Genomic DNA, 23,281 nt, shown 5'->3' with positions numbered 1-23,281 from the left:
TCGAAACTTTTTATTCTGAAAGCAAGCTCTTTCTCACTTTTCTAACCATTACTCAGATATATTCAAAATATCCCCTTGGTATCATTGAGTTAGCTATTAAGAAATGACAATCGATCAAACTTTTCGATTCCCCACCTTCCAACTACTTGGGAGACTTCAGTTATTCTTTTTTTGTGAACTTCCATCCCAACTTTTATGGCTCTCCCTGGTGTTAAAGAGGATTCTCAAGTGTTAATATTTGCTTTCGCTTCATATTCTATATATGATACATGCTTATCAAAATCTCGCGCACAATGCGAAGAATAAAAAGATAAGTCCATTTTTAATCGGGTTTTCCTCTCTCAATGTGAACGACAATGTTAATTATTATCTCACCCTTGGTGAGTTCCCTTGTTTAAGCAACATTCAAATACCACAAAGCACCTTGCACATGAGAAAGGCATGTTTTACCAATACGAATGCTAGACTTATGTGAACTTCTTTTTGAAAAAAAAACAATCTTACGAAAGTCATTAAAACAACTAATTTAAGCCCAATCAATGTTTTGTAACACAATCATTCACTGTAAAACTCACTCCAATCTTCTGCAGATCTCATAAGGAACCTAGTTTTCCAATTGGCTAGGAAACCAGACGCCCATGGTCCATGGGATTGTGCGTGTTCATTTGGGTCTGATCTGCATGCCCCCTTGGAATCCAAAAAGAAGACACTCAAGATGTAGAGGAAAAGGGACTGCCAGTATCCCAGTACTTCTACAACTAGTAACGAAGAAGAATGAGTTCAAGTGGAACCGGATCCATCCAAGTGTGTGGTGGCAATGTGTTCCACACACTCGAATACAATACCATGGACGCTGTAGGTCCAACGAAATGCAAAGGAGGGTGCAATGTCCTTGCTCTGAGATCCTCGCTTTTCATGTTCCAAAAGACCCGTTCAGTCAGGGTGACTGAGGTCCACCATAAATGGGTGCAGGTAGCTCAAGGACGACTGAAACATGCAAGAGAGGGATCCTTTCAGTATCATAAGCTCCTACCTGAAGTCCAAAAAAATTGTTCATCCCTTCATTCATTGGAATTTCTGTCCAAAGAAGTCCAAACTCAGTCCTGATTCTCAGGTTCCATCACAAAGTTCGTTGATATCGTCACGATTGCGTACCAAAATCAGTCACCTAAGAGCTTGAAGCGCTCAAAGCCGGCTTCTATAGTAGTCTCATCAACGTGCTCTTAAAAGAGACCCGAGTCAACCCAACCTGGAACTTGGTTCCAGGACCTTGAGAATCAGTAGTAACAGACGTCTGTCTACCTCTGGTATCCTCCAAGAGCGCGTGCGATCCACATCCAAGAAACCAGCCTTCTTCGTCTTCCTCCTCCTCCTCGTCGATCGTGGTTCTCCCCGTCAACCTCCCCTCCCAAGTTCTTTGAAGCCTTGTGCGTAGCAGCCCGTGTGTAAACTACGAGTTCTCAAGGTTCCATTGGAACATGAACCACCACGTCACTCGTCTCTGAAAGAAGCAGAAGAGAGAATGAGAAAACGCGGACTGGAAAACGACGAGTGTGATGAGCACTGAGTTGGTGTGTGTGTGTGTGTGTGTATACGTGTGGTATGAAAGCAAAGGAGACACAGGGGAAGAGAGAGAGAGAGGGAGAAGAGGAGTAGAAGAGCAGAAAGATACTTGGCCTACTACAAGTCTGTTGGTTGTGGGCAAATCTGCAGTTGAGCTCAAAACTCGCTTGAGGCGAGTGGAACACTCTCTGTCTCCCTTGGACTAGAAACTTGTTTTTATTTCGAACACAGAAGAGAGTCAACCAGCGTGATTTTAGAAGTGGATCTTCTTCTGGCACAGAACGAAACGACCATAGCAGGGTGGAATTTCCCTGTCAAATAAATCTCGAGACTTTGTTCAAACCATGCAAGATGACAACCAACCTCTGTTCCTCGAATTCAATGTAGATGTCAAATATTGAGGTGAGTCAGATTGCGAACCAAAATATCGTGTTTATCATTGGTCGGACTGATTCCAAATATAGACGTGTCTTCATTTCGACGTTAACCTTTTCTACCAATGTGGTTTGAGGACACCAAAGAAAAGGATTGCACGCATTTGGAGAACTTGGAAGGAATCAAGTCCAATAAGTAGGCTTAAGGGCCAATTACTGAAGGAAATCCATCATTATATCGGTCGTGACTAGTTTGCATGTGCATCAATCATTGGAATCATGGCATTCACCTTTTACTCAGAGAGATGGTCTTCATTCATTTTCCACTTTGTTCCAAGGCCGGATACAATAGTTGTTCAAATATCGAAGATCAAATCCGGCTAGTTTTTGATTGACACCTTATCAAACACGTTTTGGTCATATTTACGACAAAGCAAATCTCCCTCACAAGAGTCTAGTATTCACTCGAGCATTTGAAGGCTCAAATTGTTTTGATTGTGATAAGTCTGAAGGTACCTTCGATACGGGACAGGGATAAAGGTCATTCTTTTTATGCGCTCCTTTTTTCTCTGGTGTCTACCAAAGACCACTTATCAGGTTACCAGCAGCTGGTTCAAGTTGACATGGGTCTCCAACCAACTTGCACATTGTACGAGTGGCAAATGCCGCTGATAAGATAATTGGAACATATATACACACACAGACATGTTGACACATGGAATCCAATAACAGGGTTTTACGAGATCTACATATTTGCTTGTTTTCGAAGGCCAAACGACCATGGAGCGATGACTCATAGATTTGGAGGGGAGCTTGGCCTTCCTTTTTGATGGTGGACTTATTTCAAAGGAGGGACAAGAATGGCCAAGGAAAAGCTTCTCTGTGTCTTTTGTCCTCTACAAATATTGCTTTAGATGGCAAAGAGCCTGAAGGCACGAAGAGCTCATCCTTTTCCCCATACAACTCTATCTAGTAGATTGTGTTTCTGGTCCAGTTAGCAGCCCCCATTCCTCGAATGGCGAAGACGACGAATCCAGGAATATAAACCATTGAATTCTTGATCAACTCGGTTGGTACTGTGCAGAAAAAGAAATGCTCCTTCACTCTTGCCCAAGGCTACAGTTGAGGCAGTAGGCGTAAAACACTGAAGGACGAAGCATGGCCTTGCTTGCTGCTTGGTTGGCGGTACTCCATTCGAGCAAAGTCTGTGGCCTTCGGTTAAGAAAGGGAAGTCTTCTTCGTTGTCGTCCCCGTCTGTCCCTCCTACCTTCGTTCCATTTACTTTTGGAGTGCTACGTGTTGTGTGCATAGTATATGTATACTCTACACAGTGCTGTACCTCCACTATTACATAGAGTGGAACATAACTGAAGGTGCGAGTTCTTGTTCCATCCATCCATCCCCCCCCCCTCTTTTGCCCAAAGTAGAGTTGGAAGAAAGCAGTGACAAGACGGGAAACCTGAGCAAGACCTTGGAAAAATGGAACACATCCAATGGAACGAACCTGTTGCTTATTTAACGGTAACGCAAGATCTATCTTGATAACTTAAGATGAGAACCCTTTTTAGACGAATGAGTTGAGAACTTTGGCTGCTTCTGACGTTTTCGGCTCAAGGTTGAAAAAAAAGTTATCGTGATGGATGTGTCACCCGAAGACCATGACAGTCGAAAAGAAGGAATATTCAAGACGTTAGGGGCAATAGATTCAGTATTTCCGTAAGTGGGTGGGGTATAATTTTATTCATGGATATCATCTTGAGCTGAAAATGATAACACAATTTCCCTTGGACCCTGGCAAGTTATTCAAAGGAAATTGCAGATTGCTCATTTTCTAAAAAGCACACACCTGATATCCCCAACAAAATATGACATCAAACGGTCATCCTGGCCCCAATTTTTAACGAAACTAATAGAACGTTAACTTACACAGGAAAAATGCACGTCTTACGCTATTTGTAAACTCGGTATAGCTTAATGTGACACAAAACCATTTAGCAATATGTCTTATAACCGAAATAAAATGCGCGCGCAATTCTTATTATTGAACATCAATCTTTTTCAAAGGTTCTGCTATGTCTTCAACAAGCATCCATGACCAAAATTTTAGAGAGGAAAATCGAATTTTTGTCTTTAAAACAGGGTGCCTAGGTCTTCAATTATTTTATTGCCATAAGCTTTTAGATTTGGGTTGTTTCCAAAGCAGTTTGGAAAGTTATATAAATAGATCAGTCATTCAATAAAGAATAGCAAAATTACAAGACATTGCTTGCGTTGGATGTGAGTAAAATCCAAAATTGTGAACAACATTTCATATCTTCTGATCAGTATCAAATATGACAAATATGAGCTAATTCACGTGCCAATAAATTGTCACTAGCCTTACACAATGCGTGACCAAATAAGACGACAATTTGGACACAAATTCCATTTCTAAATAAGTATGATGTTCGCCTTCTCATTTTATTCCAAGGTTGTTTCCTTTTTGCCGTTGGTTTCCGAATTGAATCAAAATAATTTTTTGAGATATCAAACTCTACAGGCTAGACATTGTTGCAAGGCAAAAATCCTGAACAAATAGGGAAAACATCTGCATGTTCCCAGTGTTGCCAAGGAGATGAGGAACTATTTCCACGTCTGAAATCAAGCGAACCATAATACAATGAGAATAAAGTCAGCTAATAGCACGGGTTTCCACTTCTAGGAACCCATTCAGGGTGATTTGTTTGATACCTACCTCATTTCGTCGGTAACGAATTGATGATGTCATGAGATTGGCACTTGAATATTGGCGAATCGATTGATGCGCACTGAAGTGTGAAGTTATGTTGTGACAGAAAAGTCCCCGAAAGATAAAAATAAATGTGCATTGTGCGTCAAAGTCAATCAATCATTGAAAGAGAGAGTGACACACCGCATATCAAAGAGTTGGTAATCAGATCTTGAAAAATAGGAAGAAATATTCATTTGTAACAACACGAAATTGTTGATTAAAATATGAATTACAGTCACAATTTCTTTTGCGCACCTGCGCTTTTCATCAACGAAAAACCGGTGGCATTTTATTTCTAAATCAAGATTAATTTTCAATCCCTACAAGAGAGACTTCCATCAATGAAAATTTCATGTAAACTTCACACACGTATTGTTAGGATACTTTCAAATTTACGAACAGGATTCAAATGGCGCTAAGCTTCTGGCTTCGTTAGCAAATAACTAGTCTCACATTTCTTGCTGCAGTGTTGCCATGTCAACGTTGAGTGTCTTTTAAGCCAAGTTCGGTTCATTTCAATGAGTTTAAATTTTAATTTGAAATAACATTTTTACTGGCTTCCTACTTTGCGGACGGGTAGTAGATCAATTCTGCACCATTACTTGGTCTTGAACCCTGATGGTTGGGAAAGAAACCACCAAGCCTTTACAGACTCAGTTCATCTATCTTGAAAGAAAAAGTTCCTTGCTTTTGAGACTACTAGTGGCCAAAAATCACGCCATGGACATCGAACCCGTCTATCAGCTAGAGTACTTCCAGCTCTGTCAGGCTTGAAGAGTGGTCTCTTGAGGTCGGTTGGAACTGGTTCCAACTAACGATTCCGTTTCATCTTGTTAGTGGGTTGTCAAGAGCTCTTTCTTTTGATCTGGCTCAAATTTTCTCTTTCAAAATGTATTCTGACCCCAAGTACTTGAAGAGCCAGTATTTAGTTGGAGAATTGGATCGAGCTCAGAGAGGTTACGAGGACGTGATGTCATATCAATTTCTTGCCGGATTTAATCCTAGGCAACAAACCCTCCTTTAAACTTTTGACAGCCACAAAACACCAAGACACGGACTTGGCTCAAAGCCTATTCCAACCAAGAGGAGTACATCCATTGAAGACGCCAAAGGCACGAACCTCACAAATTTGGATCCGTAGAAAAGGAAAGAAAATGTGTTCCATCCATCTCATATCTGGAGCCTAATCCCCATTAAGCGATCGAATATCTTTAGTGCTTTGCCAACCCAACTCCCAATCATCAATGTGTTTATTGCATTGCCATTCCGTAACGAGCAATTAAGGTGGGAAAGTGCCGCATAGATCAGGATTGGAGTGTCAATCAAGATGGTCCAAATATAACACTGGTTCTTTTCAATTGCCTATGATTTGTTCACAAATGGGAACAATAATTGACATCTTGGAAAACCTGATGTTGTCTGGCTCTGACAGGTTGCTGGGAATGGGGTAAGGCAATACATTTTTTTCTGCACCAAGATTAAAAAGAAATAAGTAATAAAAGAAGGGGAATGGTTTGTGCTATATATACGTGAATACGTGAAAACAAAATTTAAACATGCTCTTTGTACGGTTGGGGCTTGATATTGTCAAAATGAAATTATAATCGTATGGAGGGGCACTTTTTAAAGATAGGAAAATAAAAGAAAGAAGCTTGTTTTGGGAGGAGAAAATCATGTATTATTTTTCATTTTATTTTAAGTTTAAAATGTGAAAAGTATGGTTTTAAGTAATATGAAAGGCACAGGGTGCAGCGGGTCCAATCTTCTAGCATGAGGGTCCTCTCCAACTCTACGCGAAAATATTTTTTAAAGCTAACCACATTCATAGATGAAGATCCAATCAGATATCAGACTTCAGTTGGGAAATGGATGATGTGATCTCTATTTTTGCTAGTCAGGCAAGTCTCACCGCTCCGAACCTGCCACTCCAAAACAAGAAAAAAAATTATAAGTCTAGATAACTTTCCGTTTTTATCAACCGTGCTTAGTAAAGGTGCATCGGTAGAATGGACAAAAAGATAATTTAATGAGATATTTCATTTGTTGCATTGCAATAAATAAGTAGGACATCACTCACAGCTCAAGGCTAATCAGTTCGTTGGATCCCCTTCGCGACGTTTAAAAAAGCCTAGAATATGTTCACGAAAGTGCTGGATAAATAAAAATGCTCGGGAATCGGTTGAAAAATCAAACGAAAAAAGTTGAATTTCGAGCAATACATCTTTACGACAAAAGACAAAAAATCGGCCGAAAAGGAATGAAAAGACCAATTTCCGGTCTCTGGTCATGATACCCCGTTTTCAAGACCAAGCTTTTCATCAATTTTTGTTATCCTTTCCGTACCTCAATACTGTATAGAGTACCAAAGAGATGTTGAACACAGGCAGTCCAAAGCAGGAAGAGAGTGTTTCAGACAAAACAAAAGCTGCGCCTAGTTAAGGGAGGGATCACGATCTTTGACTGCCCTTCAATGGTTCAATGGCGCATCACGATTCCTTTTACCGAAGAAAACGTAAAGACAAAAGATGAACGAACATTCATCCACTTCACAAGAATCTAGTGTACACCATAAAGGAGGCCTAGGTTTTCGATAAGATAGTTCACGCTCATATTTTGTACTCAATTGAAACAATGGCAAGGCCCTTCGACATGCTTTGTTACAAGGTTAATAAGACAAAAGAAATTCGAAGAAGTTGATCCTGAGATTGAGCTTGAGTAAGATTTGTGAAATTGACACGGATTTTTTTTGTTCACAAGTTTGTTTTACATTTTCTTTGTTACATTTACATATCTTGAGATGATCACGCTTCTCTTAGATTGGCTTGGCAATAAGCTATAAATGAACTGAAAAGATTTGAAAAAAAACATTTTCTTAACAAGCATAATTTTAGCGCTGCAATTTTTTTTACACATTTGATACCGGGCCACAACTACTAGACTAATGAATTTAATAGTTATAAGGAAACTATTCACATAGATACGTCGTGTTATGGTAATTACATATGAATATGCTACCTTTTAGAAGGGGATGATAAAATGTCATGGATCCACTAAAAGATAAGAAGTGCCAGATCTTGACAATCGCTGAATATGAGGCTGTTGAAGAGCTGCATTGAAAGAAAATTCCAATCTTAGGGCGTTTCTCATTGCTCTTACCTCTGAGGTAACGTCCAAACATCCGAGGTACTAACATTAGAGAATTGGCCTATGGTTTCTGGGTCACTTACCATGTGATATTTTCTTCCTTACTAGGAGGGTGACAAATTGGACCATTACGTCAAACAACTGTTCGACTTAGTCGGCATACTTTTGCTTATTTGGTTGTCGTCTTTTGGGTTCCCAGTGAGACACGTGAATCGGAATCACCCAGGTGCTTCCATGTCTCAATATGAGTTCCAAGATCTCGGAAGACATTTTCTCCTCCTCGTGGAGGCAGGCCTTTGGCAGGCCCAGTTCGATTAATTCTTCCGTGATCCCTTCCCTCTGTCTCTTGCCCTCTCTTGGTTCTTGGTATCAGAGTCTTTTCTTCCGGATTAGTGACTAGCGACTAATATCAATTCATCTTGGAACACTGCTTCACTTGGATTAGTTGGTATGGAGAGAACTCTTGTGTTCTAATTCTGCGAACAGGAAGCGTCTTGTTACCAGCCAGTGATCCTTTCTAAGAGCTTTGAAGCCTCAAAGCCTTGAACCTGGTACTGAAGTAGACGTGGGCAGTTCCCAATGACAAAGACACTTGCTTTTATCTTTCGCTCTTTCTCTGTCTCTCTTTCAGATTCTGGAAACAATCACGCTTATCGTCTCTCAATCATTGATACGTACTAGTTTAGTTTTCCATTGAGAACCATGACTGAAACCCACACTTGGCACATATCCAATCATGCCAGGCCCACTTTCTGCAATGTCTGCAGAGAAACCCTGTCTGGTAAGTGATACAAATATTCAAATGGGACGAAGGCTCACCATTGTTTGGTTCCCTTTATCAATTGTGGTTCCATTTGACCTTCACAGGGGTGACCTCTCATGGTTTGAGTTGTGGGATTTGCAAGCTCAAGGCTCACAAATCTTGTGTTGCCAATATTCTGACGGTGTGCAAATGGTCCACACTCGACACGGTCGATCCCAAATGCATCACAGAGGATCAGGTAAGACGACGCCATTTTGCACATGCCCTTATTGTCTGAGAGCCGGGAGATTTGGAGCATGATCCCTCGTTGCACTTGGGCCTTAGGTCCTCAATTGAAAGAAGAGGGGCTTGATCATAACCAAGGAGGCAATGGTGGTTGAGTCAACAAAGAACGAACGAGGGGAATCTTGTTCACATGAAAGTTTTGCTTGATCCACAATATGGGACACAGAGCTTCGAACAATGCAAATCTTCTGCCTTTTTCTAATGTGATGATACGATTGCAAGGTGGGATGAAATTTCTAGTGCCTTACCAATTGACAATGACTGCCTGAATATCTAACTTCGTCGCAACATGCATTTTTCAACATGCCCTGTTCTTTGAGTCCTTCAATGAGCGATAAGAATCCTTATGCAGTTGGTCAATACAAGTCCTAAAGGTTGTCAATTGAATTCACCACTCATCAGTATTGGTGGTGAAAAGCACATGGATGGGAATGTGGGAAGGAATATTGACGGTTTCCCCTTCGTTTTCGTAATCTAGGCCAACGCAAGTCATCAAAACGCAACAAAAAGTTTATTCTGTACGTAGCAGATGCAAGGGGAACAATATTCCCTTTTCGTGCCTTCTCGCCAGTTCCCTCAAAGAAGGCTTTCCAGCCTTTAGTACAGTACACATTCATCCGCCCACTACAGAAATGGAAAGAGCTGGAGGGGAGACACATGACCATGGAAAATCCCAAAGCTGACAATGTTGAGCTCATTGGGGATTGTTCCATTTTCGAAACTGTCTTCGATCGATCGCTTTCCATTGCCCATGTAATTTATTCGTATTGCCAAAAACGACAAAGTCCACCTTCTCAGAGATTGGGGACAGGATATGGCTGAACTTGTGGGCGGGTGGGTGGGTGGGTGGGTGGTTAGGGGGGGAGAAACGCTGTCACTTTGGAACACAGAGGGGGCTGCGCAAAATGAGAACCCAGGCAAGTTGATTGGAAAGAGGGCGGAGACAATGAATGCTGAACAGTTATGTACATTCCATTTATCAATTACGGAAACTCAATATGGAGCTTAGCGTTATTAATAGTAACTGGGTGTGTGATTAATTCAGTTTGGGTTCAGTCCGACAGGAAATCAGAGCTTGGTCATTAATGAAGGAGGTCTCCTTTTGTTGACATTTTACTTCCGGCAGACGGGTTTTAGAGCTCTAATATCCAGTTGTATGGATCATGACACAATTACTACCTTACTATTGCAAAATATCATTTATAGAATAATTAAAATAATGCACGTATCATGAATTTTGAGATGGTTAATAAAGCCCGTGACAGAAACCTATCTCTAAGATTAGAATTTTGTCGTGTCAATTTCAACTCACATATTAGGTATAAGTCAACAATAATTGAGCCATGAACAATGAGTATGAAATGGTAAAACTGTCATTCACGTTAATGATTCTAACTTCTCCGACTTCAAAATGAAGCATTTCAAAACTCGCACACAGGCGAAACTTTCCACATCAAACTCTAAAGATGTTCTAGCAAAGAAACATCTGTCAAAAACATGAAAAACATGAGCCTTTGTAACTTCATAATCTTGACATCTCTCATGAAGTTCATATTTGTGTGGTCCACCCTGTAAAGCGCTCGTCCCACAGGGCACACACTCCTTTTCTTTCTCTCCTTTCTCTGTTATGACCTGGTCCGTGCACTGAGCAGCAAGCAAAACGGAGGAAATGAAACAGACATGAGGACACAAGGCCAGGGGAAGGGTTCTGTTGGTGGTCCATGGATTTCCTTTAGTTTGTTCCCTTCGTTCCAATGACGTCAAACATGTTGAATGAGCCTGAAAAGAAATATCGTCTCTCCGAGAAGAAACGACATGAAATGTGAACAGACATGCCGTTTGTGTCAGGTGAATCAAAGGTGGGAGGAAAATGAGAGGGGGGGGGGGCACAATTGCCACTATTTTTCCATCCTGGGAAAGTCCCTTGGACTTGTCCGAAGACGTCCAATCTTGGCGCTCAAGTCTATTTCGAGCCCGTTCCATATTGCTTTGATGCCAAGTGCCTCCAACGACTTTGGTCCAAGGCTGGGAAGGAAAGACCTTCAGTTTGACGTCACAAATGGCCTGGATTTTTGGCACCCAAGTACAAAGACGATAATCATTATGAGATGGGCCAGTAAAGGGAGGCCTAAAGCCAGCCGTCTCCATTGACCGTGTTGATGATGGGTAAACTACGTAGTCGCTCCTCGAACCCACGTTAGATAACCGCATTAGGAACGCTCGCTCAGGTTGATCGAGGCGTCAAGATCCTCAGAGAGTTCCACCACTGGAACTACGTACATGGTGGGTGTGATTGCGACTTGATGGATGGAACTCAGAGCCATCGGCATAGATTCCTCGAAATGTTGACAAGCAATCCGATAGGATGTCATTCGAGATTGACTTGCTATTGATGGGAATTAAGCACACCCCCACTTCACTTTATACCACAACAACAAAAGAACCGTTTCTAGACATGACCTTCAAGTGGGAGATGTTTTGAGAAGGAAAAATTCACCTTATCCACTGAAAGCCTACTGACCACATCATTTATCTCTTCACAGTCAGGGAAACAGATGCACCACCAGTGGGTCGAAGGCAATCTCCCGGTGTCCTCGAAATGTGTGGTGTGTGACAAGAATTGCGGATCTGTGCTTCGTCTTCAGGATTGGAGATGTCTTTGGTGTCGTGCCACCGTCCACACCACGTGTCGATCCAGTTATATTCAACATTGTTCTTTGGGACCAACTCGACACGCCACTGTCCCACCCACCAAACTCATCAAATATCCAGGTACGGTCTAAGGTCCCTAGTTCGAACCAAGCCTTAAAAGACAGTCTTTGAAGAAGATCCACTTAGTGTCTCTTCACTTGAAATGCGGTAAATGGGAATTACTCTTACTTGTAAACACGCAAGAAAGAATTTTGGGGCTAATTTATAATGGATGGATCATGTTGCTGACCCTTGACTAATATTAGTGTCTGGCTTGTAGTGGCGTATGGATAAAGGCCACAGTAAAGGAAACGTACTTGATGTCGAGAAAGAAATGATGAACCGAAGAGTCTGGAAGGCAAAATTTTATGTTTTAGTCTGCTTCCAAACGCCGAAAGCAATCAATCACGGTAAGGAATGAAACTTGGCGTGTCAAATTACTTCAGGTATATCCGTCTGTTTTTGTTACACCACCAATTGTCCCTAATGGTCACCTTGTCAAAATACCATTGCAGTAATCAAGGTCTTGAAGACGTTTCATGACACCATCCATTATTTGACACAGAAAATATACCGTCCACTCTAATTGTCTACTTGGGATTTGTAGAACTTTTGCTTCATTCTGATTGGGTTTGGAAACCATCAACATTTTTGACTCTAGGCAACATTTTACATTCTTCTTTAACCGAGACTTGACTCTTTGTGTCTCAATCGACCGAGTGGACCTAATGTTATACCCACTCGAAATTCACTACATAACTCTACGCAGAACTAAAAAGGGGGAGATTATTCATTCTGTTTTGTTTTGAATCGTGTGTTGTGGGACACTATTTTTGATCCAGTCGTTTGATTAAGCGGTAATTGAAGTGACCAGGGGCCAGTCTCGCGTAGACGAAAATACTAGGCGATTACTTGCTTCCAAAATGTTAATTCTAGGCACTAGGATCATATTTCAGTGATTCATGGCTGGAACAAAGCATAAATGATAAGTACGTTAAGAGGACCCTCCTGGCCTTTGCTTCTTCAGACAGAGTAGAAGTAAAAAAATACAAGAAACGGTGCTCGCAATCGTTCCTCAAAACCTAGGAACGTTTGATCTTTTCCAGATGAAAAGGTCCTAGTTTGGGGTTTCATTGCTAGACCCAATCAGTGCGTTAAATCTATTAAAATTCCCCATCAATCCCACAAGGAAAACGTTTGAGCTTGTGTACTGTCCATCCAATTTCCAATTACCCAAGAACGGAGCTCAGATCTCTTTGAAAGCAGGTCACAGTGAAGTTCAAAACGCGGTTACTGGATTCAGGAGTAATTTCCAGTTAAACAATTCGAAGCTTCCCTAATCTTTACAAGGGAAGGAGCTTTGAATTCTTCGAAACACATTAACGTATACTCTAATTTTTAAAGCAAACTATCAGTTATTTACGTAACTTGGATCAATGCTTTACCAATGTTGTATTTTCATATCTTTTTGTAGATGGAACCTGGAAAGTCCAATTGCCATTACCTGGATCACCCTTGGTGGTCTTTGTCAATTCCAAATCTGGTGATGGGCATGGTGATCGCTTTCTTCGACGCTTCCGACAGATTCTCAATCCCAGTCAAGTCTTTGATTTATCTAATGGGGGACCAACATTTGGGTATGACCCAGGGGCATCGGTATATGGGTTAACTGGATGAAGTAATTTAGGACCAACATCATTTTTTCCCCGTTTTAGGCTAGAAGTCTTTCGAGGATTAGCCCCGTTACGCTTATTGATCTGTGGCGGTGATGGATCCATTGGTTGGGTCTTGAAAGAAATTGATAATCTGCAAATGAAGGTGAGCAAGTCTCAAGCATCCAGTCTGGAATATCTGTTAAACCCAGCCGCATTTCTGAACTGGAGATTCAATTATTGGGTTGCTCATCGCATCTTGCACATAGCAAGGCCTAGGAATGAGAATATAAGCAATACTAACAATTCACTGCAGTGCTCTCTGATCCTGGGGGTTCCAACGCACAGACGAAAGCAGTCATACATCGTGATGAAAAAGGAAGGCCAATGCTTGATTACCAAACTTAGTCTCCACAAATAAATTAGGCCATATTGAGAGGATTACAAAGACTAGCATTAGTATTGGGCTCCTCTCGCAGACAGGTCTCCGTTTTCATTGTCAATATTGAAACAGGCCTCACGTTCCTCTTCTCTCAGTCGATCCTCTTCAAACCCGGTCGAGTCCCTTGTTTTATCACTCTGCAGCTCATTGCATACTGTAATATCCTCCACCGGTACTTCAGCGCCCTCTTTCTCCGCGCTTCTTCTCTCTGTTTCTGGTTATCATGCGATTGGTCACTTGAGAGCTCCTTTCCTTTCTTTATTCACCATTCCACTTGAGCAAATGTCTGGTTCCAATGTTGTTTTAAGAGGTTCGGCGTAGCCTTGGTCGGTAATCCCGGCCATTGAGGAATTAATTAAACCAGGATGTGGTAGTGGAGTGGTCCACTAATTATGCATCCACGGAACTGATCGAGTCTGTTTCAATTTCGGACTCTCGCACCCAACCCCACCCACTTCCCCACCCTAAACCAATCAGTTAATAAAGGCTTAATGGACGGATTTCAGGCTGAGAGTGTCTGTGTAAGTGTGTTACCCTTGGGGACGGGGAATGACCTGGCTCGCGTGTGTGGCTGGGGAGCGGCCATTGAGGACGACGTGAATCTGGTCAACCTTCTGGAAAAATACGACGTGGGCTCGCCCAGGCTTCTGGATAGGTACAGGATCAGCCATATCACTAAGGTCCACATTTGGTCCCTAATTGTGTGAACCGACATCTGGTTCCGTTTCAGATGGAGCATCATGTCCGTGAAATCACGGGCTTCCATCTCGGAAGTGGCTCTCAGAGAGGCTCCCTCTATTAGCGAACACCAAAACGCATTGGGCGAACAGGTGGGAGACATGAAAACCCGACTGAATGACTTCCTCAACTCCAGTGGCTCTGAAGAAATGGAGGATTATTTGGACGAGTTGCAGAGAGAGTAAGTTCAAATGAATGGGGAGTTGGGGCGTTGGGGTTGCTGACATAGGCTGTGCAAAATTTCTGCTTTTCAGATTCTTTGTGCTTCAAAAGATCTTGAGTGACGTCACGAATTCGTCCGAGGAAAAAACAGAACTGTTTGGTGTTGCCAATGAAACCTCAGATCTGTTGGAAGACATGGCAGCCAGCATGGCCTCCAGAAAGGGCTCCATTTCAACTGACAGCATCGAAAAGGTGATTTTTATTTTGTGAAGTCCATTATTAGAAATGAGTTAGTGTTTTTTTATCTTTGATGCCTAAAAAGCGGTAGTGATTTACGATAAATACGAATAAAAAACAAGGCGCAAACGGAGTAGTGGATAAAGTTGTCAGAATATTCTCTATTCAATATTCACAGAAGCAAACATCAAGCCCTTTTTTATGATGAACCAACCTTTCCTGGTTTGAGAGCTGGATTTTATACTCGACTACTTGGTTTGATTTTTATCTATAAATCATCAAAAACCATCACCTTTTTTACACGTTTTCTGGATCCTAGGCAACAAACTTTAACAAAGGTGGAATACAATGCTTTATTACCTGGAATAATACAATCTGTCTTAGGCCTTTGCCATCGCGAGATTGAATTTGCAATAAGTCGTGGGGTGCACATTACTGCGGATCTCCCCAGTTTTAAACAAGAGTCAAAAGTTCAGATCTACATTACGTACTTGGCAACTACAACTTCCTCACTCTTGCATATGAAAGTTTTGTCTCTCCCAAGTTCTTGAGTTAGGTACATGAAAAGAAAGCAAGAGCATCGTTTCATGTCGAGTTCGAAATAGAAGAAAGATCTTTCATTCTCCACTCGGGTCGTCTATTTCAATTCCTTTGATGAAAATTCCCCCCCCCCTCTTTTTAAGGACAAAGATTGAGTTCAAAGAGGCTTTTGACGTCAGAGCCGGAACATTTCCTTCGCTTTCAAAGTCCCCTTGTGACCGTTTTGGATGGTTATTTCAGGCCTCAACACGGGATCTGCTGTCAATTCACACATTGCCCGCCATGTCCAAGACCAATACAGCTACATTGGCTCTTTCTGGTGACACAACAATGATGCTTTTTTTGNAGCATCGTTTCATGTCGAGTTCGAAATAGAAGAAAGATCTTTCATTCTCCACTCGGGTCGTCTATTTCAATTCCTTTGATGAAAATTCCCCCCCCCTCTTTTTAAGGACAAAGATTGAGTTCAAAGAGGCTTTTGACGTCAGAGCCGGAACATTTCCCCCCATCTCCACATTTTTTGTCAATGCCTTTCAATCAGTGTTTCGCCCTTCTTCTGACAGCTGGAATGATGTTCGTTAACTTTCCAGGATGAGGATTCGAATGTCAGTTACTCCAGGAACCCCGAGTCCATGACGTCGGGATCCTTGGTCAAATTAGACAGCGAGTTCGCTTCCTCAACTGGAGATTTGTACACCGGTCCGACCACTTCAATCACACCTTCAACGTTCTCGATGAAAGTCCCCCGGAGATTGACCAAACAAACTGCTCTTGATGTAAATAAGAGCTTAAAGGTACGTCCTTTGAGAAGGACTATTCGAGGAGGATCTTTGTAGAATACGATGCCTTTCATCCTCTAAGCTCGAGGCAGACTTTGCAGTTTGTCTGTTCTTTGTTGGCTAACGCCACCACAAGTAAACGTTTTGTTGCAACGTTGGAAAGGCAAATATTTCATTGATTTTGAACAAGACTTTGCTGTTCTGGTAGTCAACACACTAACCAGGACACGTGTACGGTAAAGTCGAGAGTCCTTGAGAGCTAACAAGGGTTATTTGTTGCAGCATAAGAAGCAACTACCGCAATCAAGGCAGGGCTAGCTGTAAAAAGATACCTAATAACAAGATTGTCAAAATGCCACTTAAAGTTTTGTAAATATACTATTGTCCTGTAAGCACGTACACATGGAAAAGGATTATACACATTTAGGATTCTGTACAATACTACCAATACCATGGTAGGTCCGGTTGAAATGGAATGAACAATGTATATGCTGTTGTTTTAGGCATAGGCGAAAGCACCTTTTTGTTTTGATCATCAATATTATGCTGACTTTGGCAAAGATTGACTCGATGGTATCCCTTTTCATAAGGAGAACGAAGGACGAAACGAGAAAATCTTTGTTGACCATTCATGCTTGCGAAACGGAAACGTTTCAGCAGGAAGCACCTATTCTTAGATATTGAAAGTTTGCGCTCTCTTTATGGTATGTAAGCTGATTCTCAGGAAATTGGACCGAGCAGATTTTGTCCCCGCCTGACTTCATGATTTTCCGAAAATTACCGAAATCTGAATTGAGATTACTCAACCAACAATAAGATTACCTTTGGTTCTTTGGCATTACCACAACTCAGAATATCAATCTAATAATCTTAACCACATCAATTTGTAATATGTCAAGTCTACTCGTTTACTGATTTACCCGATGGGATGGAATAACCATAATAAGAAAACCGAGAAATGTTTGCCAGAAGAGAAATTACGCAAATGAAATGAAACGATTTGACAAAACCAATTATGACGGAATGTTCTATTTCACTTCTAGTCATTGCTAATGGATTTAAAGACGAAATTAGAACGACTTGAGCAGCTTTTATTGGCTGCTGATACGGAAGAGGAAGGTGCCGATGATGACCAAAAGCAAGCAGAAAAGGACCCCATCATACTTGTCACAGCGCCCTCTACGGAAAGCGAAGAGGACGACTACAGAAAGCAAGCTGTATTCCCAGGTTCTGGTGGCAAGCTATTCCAAGTACGATGAAAACAATAATTACCTGATTGTCCATGATATTTATAAACTTTTCTTGATTTTTTGGATCATTTTTCAGACCAACAATCTGCCAAGTCCCATAAAGAATGTTTTCTCCAATTTCGGCAAATCAGAAGGGGACAAAGCCCTAAGATCCCCAAGCCAAGATGAGCCTGGCTTTGATCCCTCATTGACAACAAGTTTTCCATTTCCTCCCATAAAGATACCCGTCTGTGTTGCTTCAGTGAACTTGGATGGTAATTGAATTGAACTCTCTAATCTTTTTCTGATGTTATATGGTGAATTCTATTTCGGATGGGTCCTTTCAGATGTGCCTGGACAAGAGCCTCCAGTCTTACAATTGGAGCCTACCCCCAGTATTAAATGCAAAAGAAAGCAAAGCAATCAATCTGACTTAGATAAAGAGGACAATCTGTCTGGAAAGTTATCCATGTCCTCCGTTACCTTAGATTCCATATCTTCCAGCTCATCTTCTGTAAGGAAACAGACAAATGTAGGAAAAGGTGGTTACACAGCTAATAATCCCTAAAACTTACAGTCATCCGAAGAGGATGAAGAGACAACAACAAGGCAATCAATAAAACGTCGCCCTGGGAGTCTTGTTCCATGTTCACAGAACAATAGCAATAAACCGGTAGAAGTTCAACCTATCCTCACAGCTGATGAACAGCCTCAGAGTCAAGGAGGGGCTGATCTTTTGTCTATATCACCCTTGCCTAGCCCAGGGTCAAGGCATGGCAGCATCTTTGTGGCAGCTGCAGATCTTGGAGCGCCTTCGGAGTTCTCCGATGGACTTCCAGTTTTGCGAAGGGCCACTTCCCAGAACATGGCGGATGAAGATGATGCTGTGAGTAAAAAATATCTCACTGCGAACCATTTTGCATTAAAAATACCAGCCCATAAATCAAATTGATAACGAGCTTACATTTCTATTGTAAAGTTTGAAGCCAAGGATTTGGCCACTGCTCAAGCCGAGTCAGCTGCAGCTGCACAAGCAACGCTTGACACCTTATCACCACCGTCTTCAATGACAGATGGCGTCCCAACCAGAAGCAGAAGTCGATTGTCGAGTCGTTTGTCCTCTGTTCCTGAAGACTCGACTGTGGAAAAAGGACCATCACAAGCTTCGGAATCATCTGCTGGAGGCGCCACCGTGATTCAAAATGAAGACAGTGTCACCTCCATCGAATGTGACTACGAATATAAAGAACAAACAATGGCTCGGCGACCTTCAGGTAAAATCAGCAAAAGAATTTAAAGTGCAAGATAACGCTTATGGGGATTTTCTTACACTCAATATCCCCTTCCAAATAAAGAGGTGCCTTATAAAGGAGCTGAAATTTCTGATTGGACAAATAAATCATTCCAGGAAGTAGAAGATTATCTGTCGGGGCCATGGTGAGTCTATCAACCTTGAGATCGGAAACAGGGTCGAGATTGAGCAACAAGACGATTCCACTCATCAATCCTTTGGTGAAGAATCCCAATTGGCCAAGTGAGTAACGCCCAGTCCAATCTACAGAGTCTACCAATGGTCATCATTGCTTTATTGCTTCATGGGACTCGTTGGCAAAAATGTGACATTAAAGAGTGCATTTGCTTGGTCTTGGTTGGAACTACCATTGACTAGATGGTTGAGCATATAGCTACTACCTCTTACATGATGAGGGGTCTACGCAGTAGACAATATCCCAAGAGAGCCTCGGCTTCTCCTTCACTTACCAACTTTTCCCAATAGAACCTATGACGTCAAATTGTCATAAGAAATGGAAGAAGAAAGTTTCATGGGCCTTGGTGAGGGAAGACGCATTTCCTAGATACTTGCACAACTTTTTATCGAATGACGACCTTACGAAAGAGCCTGAAGAGTCTTTGATAATGCCAAGAAGCTGTGTGATGAAAACATGAAAGGAGTGATCGCCACTTATACTGATCTTAATAGACAGAAGATTTGCTAAGTTATTTTATAATTACGAAATATAATCAAGTTATTTTGCTTCCCTTCCCAGACTTGGATCACAGTTCTAGCCGGGGATTAATATCCATGGTGGTTTTGGCCTCTGCCGATGCTCTTTGTGCCCCGGTCACACCCATTATGGATTGGACACCGCCACCGTAAGTGCATTTGTTTGAGCATGATTTTGTTCAGAGGTCTTTAAATCAATTCCAAACTTGAAAATTGAAACTTCCGGTTTGGAACTCAATCAAAAGTTTTTTTCTGCATTAACGGTAACGTATTCAAACAGTCTCACCTTCATGAATACGTCAACATCTTTGTTCCAGAGACAAAATGGAGGAAATTAGTGTGATGAACAACTATTTTGGAATCGGTATCGATGCAAAGATTAGTTTGGATTTCCACAACAAACGCGAAGAGTCTTCCAAATCCAGATCCCGGACCAAAAACCTAATGTGGTATGGAGTTTTGGGCAGTCGGGAACTGGTTCAAAAGTAGGAACACGTGGCACCTTTGGCCAAAATTTAGCACTTTTAAGATGCTTCTCTTTATTGATAGAACCTACAAGAACCTAGAGAAACGAGTTATTTTGGAATGCGATGGCGAGGCCATCCCCTTACCCTCTCTACAAGGCATTGTTGTGCTGAATATCCAGAGTTTCATGGGGGGAACCAATTTTTGGGGCAGTGCCAAAGAGGACAACATCTTCCTTCCACCCAGCTTCGATGATGGAATTCTTGAAGTATGATTGAGTGATCGGAATGTATCGACATTCTTGATGTGGCTTTAAGACATCGCCGACCTTCATTTTCCAGGTTGTTGCTGTTTTTGGCTCCATTCATATGGGCGCCTCTCGAATTATGAATCTCCAACGTCACCGAATCGCTCAATGTCGAAGCGTTGTAATCCGCATCTTAGGTAACGAAGGGGTCCCCGTTCAGGTGGATGGAGAGGCTTGGGTCCATCCCCCGGGTATCATACGCATTCTGCACAAAAACCGGGTCCAGTTGATCTGCCGTGATCGGGTAAGTCTATACTTCTTTCAAACCTCGAAACCAATCCCATTGAGTGAGTGGGTCCATTTCAGACCATGGAGCAACAAGTGAGATCGGGTAGCAATGCTCGGGGCTGGTATCGTGAGCATGCTCATCCTGTACTTCTTCCCCTTGATGAGGAGGAAATGCATCTCTTGCGATCTCTGGTGGGGGCTGCCAGACAACTCCTGCACTATTTGATGCTTCTTCACCATGCTCTAGATGGGCGAGAAGGGCGAGATCTGGCGTCATTGGCCAATATTCTCCAAGGTACTCAGTGGTACCTTCGATATGTTTGATGATACTCGTAGTTCCTGAATCAAATTTTGATTGTTGACTTCGTTATAGAATCCATGGCCACGATACCATGCGACAATGTTGTGAGTCTTCCTGCCGCCGAATCAAGGCGACGTGCCGCTCTTTTCGTGAATCATTTGCGGAACTGCATTGCATCTTGTAAAAGGACTTTAGTAGAGAACTTGCAAGAGGCTCAATCCGATGTGGCTGGCAAACTAAGCCAGAGCATTTATTGGGTGGAGTCGATCTTGAGCAAATGTCACGAAGAAGGGGACCTTTTGTTCTTCACTATCCGAACGGATTCCAGTCATGTAAGTTCATCAATATCATGAATATTAGTTCCACAAAACAATTCAAGTGAATATAAAATCTTAGGATTCTGGTCGTCGATCTTCGTGGTTTCGATCGCTTCCACTTTTTGGTCGCAACAGCCAGCAGTCCTCGAGTGCATCATATGGTGGCATTGGAATGCCAGGCTTAGGTGGAATGACAAGCCATGGATTATCCTCAGCTGCCACAGCTTCCTCGGGCAAAAAATCTAGTAACTGTTTGGTAGAGGTGGTGCTCCAATGGTCACCCCAAGATGTCACCCAATGGCTGGAGTCCATTGGCCTTCCCATGTACTCGCACGCATTCCTGGAGCACGAAATTAGTGGAACTGAGCTCATGTCTTTGGAGAGGAGGGATTTCAAAGACGTTGGAGTGAGCAAGGTTGGGCATATCAAGCGGCTACAACACAGTATTAAGGACATCCAACACGGGAAACTTCCTCCAAGGCTTCTTCAAAGCTCATGCATGGCCTCCACCAACCCACCCCTATCAGACCCCAACCTTGACCCTATTCAAGGGGTCCCAGTCACCATTTCTGCGTCAGGAATCCCCATTGCTACAACCAACCTTCCAGGATCAGGTCTGGGTTGCGGGTTCTCTACCATAGTACCTACCACAAAATACAACTAAGCAAGACTTAACTATTCGCCTCTAGATATTCTGTTTTGAACATCTCTTTTTTCCGTATCTACCGCCCTGGAATAAACTTACCATCCCTTGTCGAAATGTAACACTGACTTTTTGTCACGCTACTCATATGAACGAAAAACGAGTCCCTCTTAAGACAAGAAATCAGTAAGAGGTAGAAACCATTGCCAAAAAACAGTCAAAAACCAGTGAAATCTTATAAATATCAAAGTATTTATCAAGTTAGTGTCCAAAACGTCAAAAAAGGTTGGTAAAATAGGTTTTTTTTTGGTTTTCAATATATTTCTCTGGTTTTTGCCGATGCAAGGGAATCATAATTGATTAAATATTTGGTCAACCAATGCGTTCGAATTTTCCGCTCAATGGCACCCTTGAACTAAAGGCTGGTCTGGGATTCTTGATCAAAACGATTTAAATATCTTTAAACTTAACAATGGATCATATAGTAAATAGAACCGTCGAAGAGGGCACGTTGGCAAGTCATACAGGGTTGGTGCTCGATTTAATACAATGAATTCTAAGACCTTCGCCATTTTGTCATCTGATGGGTCAAAAAAGTTCATCGGGTTTCACACCTGATGCCTCGTCTATCGCTAAAGCTTTGTTTTATTCCCGGGTAAGAGCAAGCTCGTGGAGACATTTATAAACATAAAGGATCAGGTAGCATTCGTACCTACACCTAATGGCTTAAGTGGTTCATGCTTGCAATATCTCTTATAAAGCTTTTGTGCACTTTTTCAATCTTTCCCTGCGGTCATTGGCGCCCAAATGGGTGAAGCATATTCTAAATGCAATTGGACAATTAACTTTCAGAGTGTTTTCATTCTTTATGCATCGTTCGGTATGTCCAGTTCGGTACATTTGCTCCCAAAATGACGTGTAAAGTTACTTTTTCCTGGCCAAAAAAGTAGAAACTTGAATTTTAAGTATTCACTTCCTTCGTAGGCCTAGTCACGATTAAGCATGTATGAATATTTTTTCGGGCACTTTTCATGTTGCCATCAAAGCTGGGCATAAGCAGGGGACAAGGATGTCAACTTGTGTGTCATGCAATGAAGGTTTAGGTTGAATCAACGCATAGAGGCAACCATTCTGTCTCAATCATTGGTTGTAAGCAATACCTATTTATTTCACGGCCATTGCTCTATTTCCATGAAGTTTGTGTTAATGAGGCTTGAAGAGCATCGAAGTACCCAAGATGTGTTTGACGAGTTCGCTTTTTCATGCCAATAAGTTTGAAGAGAAGAGCGAGGGATTGCCCGAGTTTCCCTTCCAACAAGATCAAATCTATGAAAAGGGGTACATAAGTTTACAGTGTTGACCATGTCAACTTTTGAAATCCAAACTTGGATTAACTTGACGTTTCAAATTTGGCGCTTCAATAAAGAAATAGATTCAATAAAGCTAACTGTGGGGTCATGTGTTTCATTCAATATCACGCCATCTATATCAAGAGAACATATATCAAGAGAAAATTAGAGGAGGGAGAGCTAGAGCAATGACATAACACTGACCTTTTCTCATTGCACCGTGAAAGAAGGGCCAGCTTCTCAAAAACATGTTTAAAGACTCAAATTTGCATCACCAGCATTGGTACCAGTAATCAA

At 41.9% G+C, this 23,281-nt stretch overlaps 1 protein-coding gene across 1 annotated transcript; it reads left to right on the top strand.

Moving 5' to 3' along the window:
• Positions 1-1,692: 1,692 nt before the first annotated feature.
• Positions 1,693-21,744, top strand: LOC131879154 (diacylglycerol kinase eta-like). The gene is made up of 23 exons (XM_059225394.1): positions 1,693-1,965; positions 8,483-8,632; positions 8,719-8,852; positions 11,443-11,671; positions 13,065-13,227; positions 13,306-13,408; positions 14,191-14,339; positions 14,415-14,603; positions 14,677-14,836; positions 15,952-16,155; positions 17,184-17,390; positions 17,467-17,644; positions 17,717-17,883; positions 17,947-18,255; positions 18,349-18,643; positions 18,778-18,903; positions 19,418-19,523; positions 19,692-19,859; positions 19,924-20,107; positions 20,181-20,390; positions 20,453-20,669; positions 20,748-21,007; positions 21,072-21,744. The coding sequence occupies exons 2-23, from the start codon at positions 8,554-8,556 to the stop codon at positions 21,654-21,656; spliced, it is 4,422 nt and encodes a 1,473-aa protein (XP_059081377.1). The 5' UTR covers positions 1,693-1,965; positions 8,483-8,553; the 3' UTR covers positions 21,657-21,744.
• Positions 21,745-23,281: the final 1,537 nt, after the last annotated feature.

This window comes from Tigriopus californicus, chromosome 4, assembly GCF_007210705.1.
Source record: "Tigriopus californicus strain San Diego chromosome 4, Tcal_SD_v2.1, whole genome shotgun sequence".
Taxonomy (NCBI): domain Eukaryota; kingdom Metazoa; phylum Arthropoda; class Copepoda; order Harpacticoida; family Harpacticidae; genus Tigriopus; species Tigriopus californicus.
The sequence above is the reverse complement of the archived record's forward strand: the minus strand, read 5'-3'. Positions and strand labels throughout refer to the sequence as shown.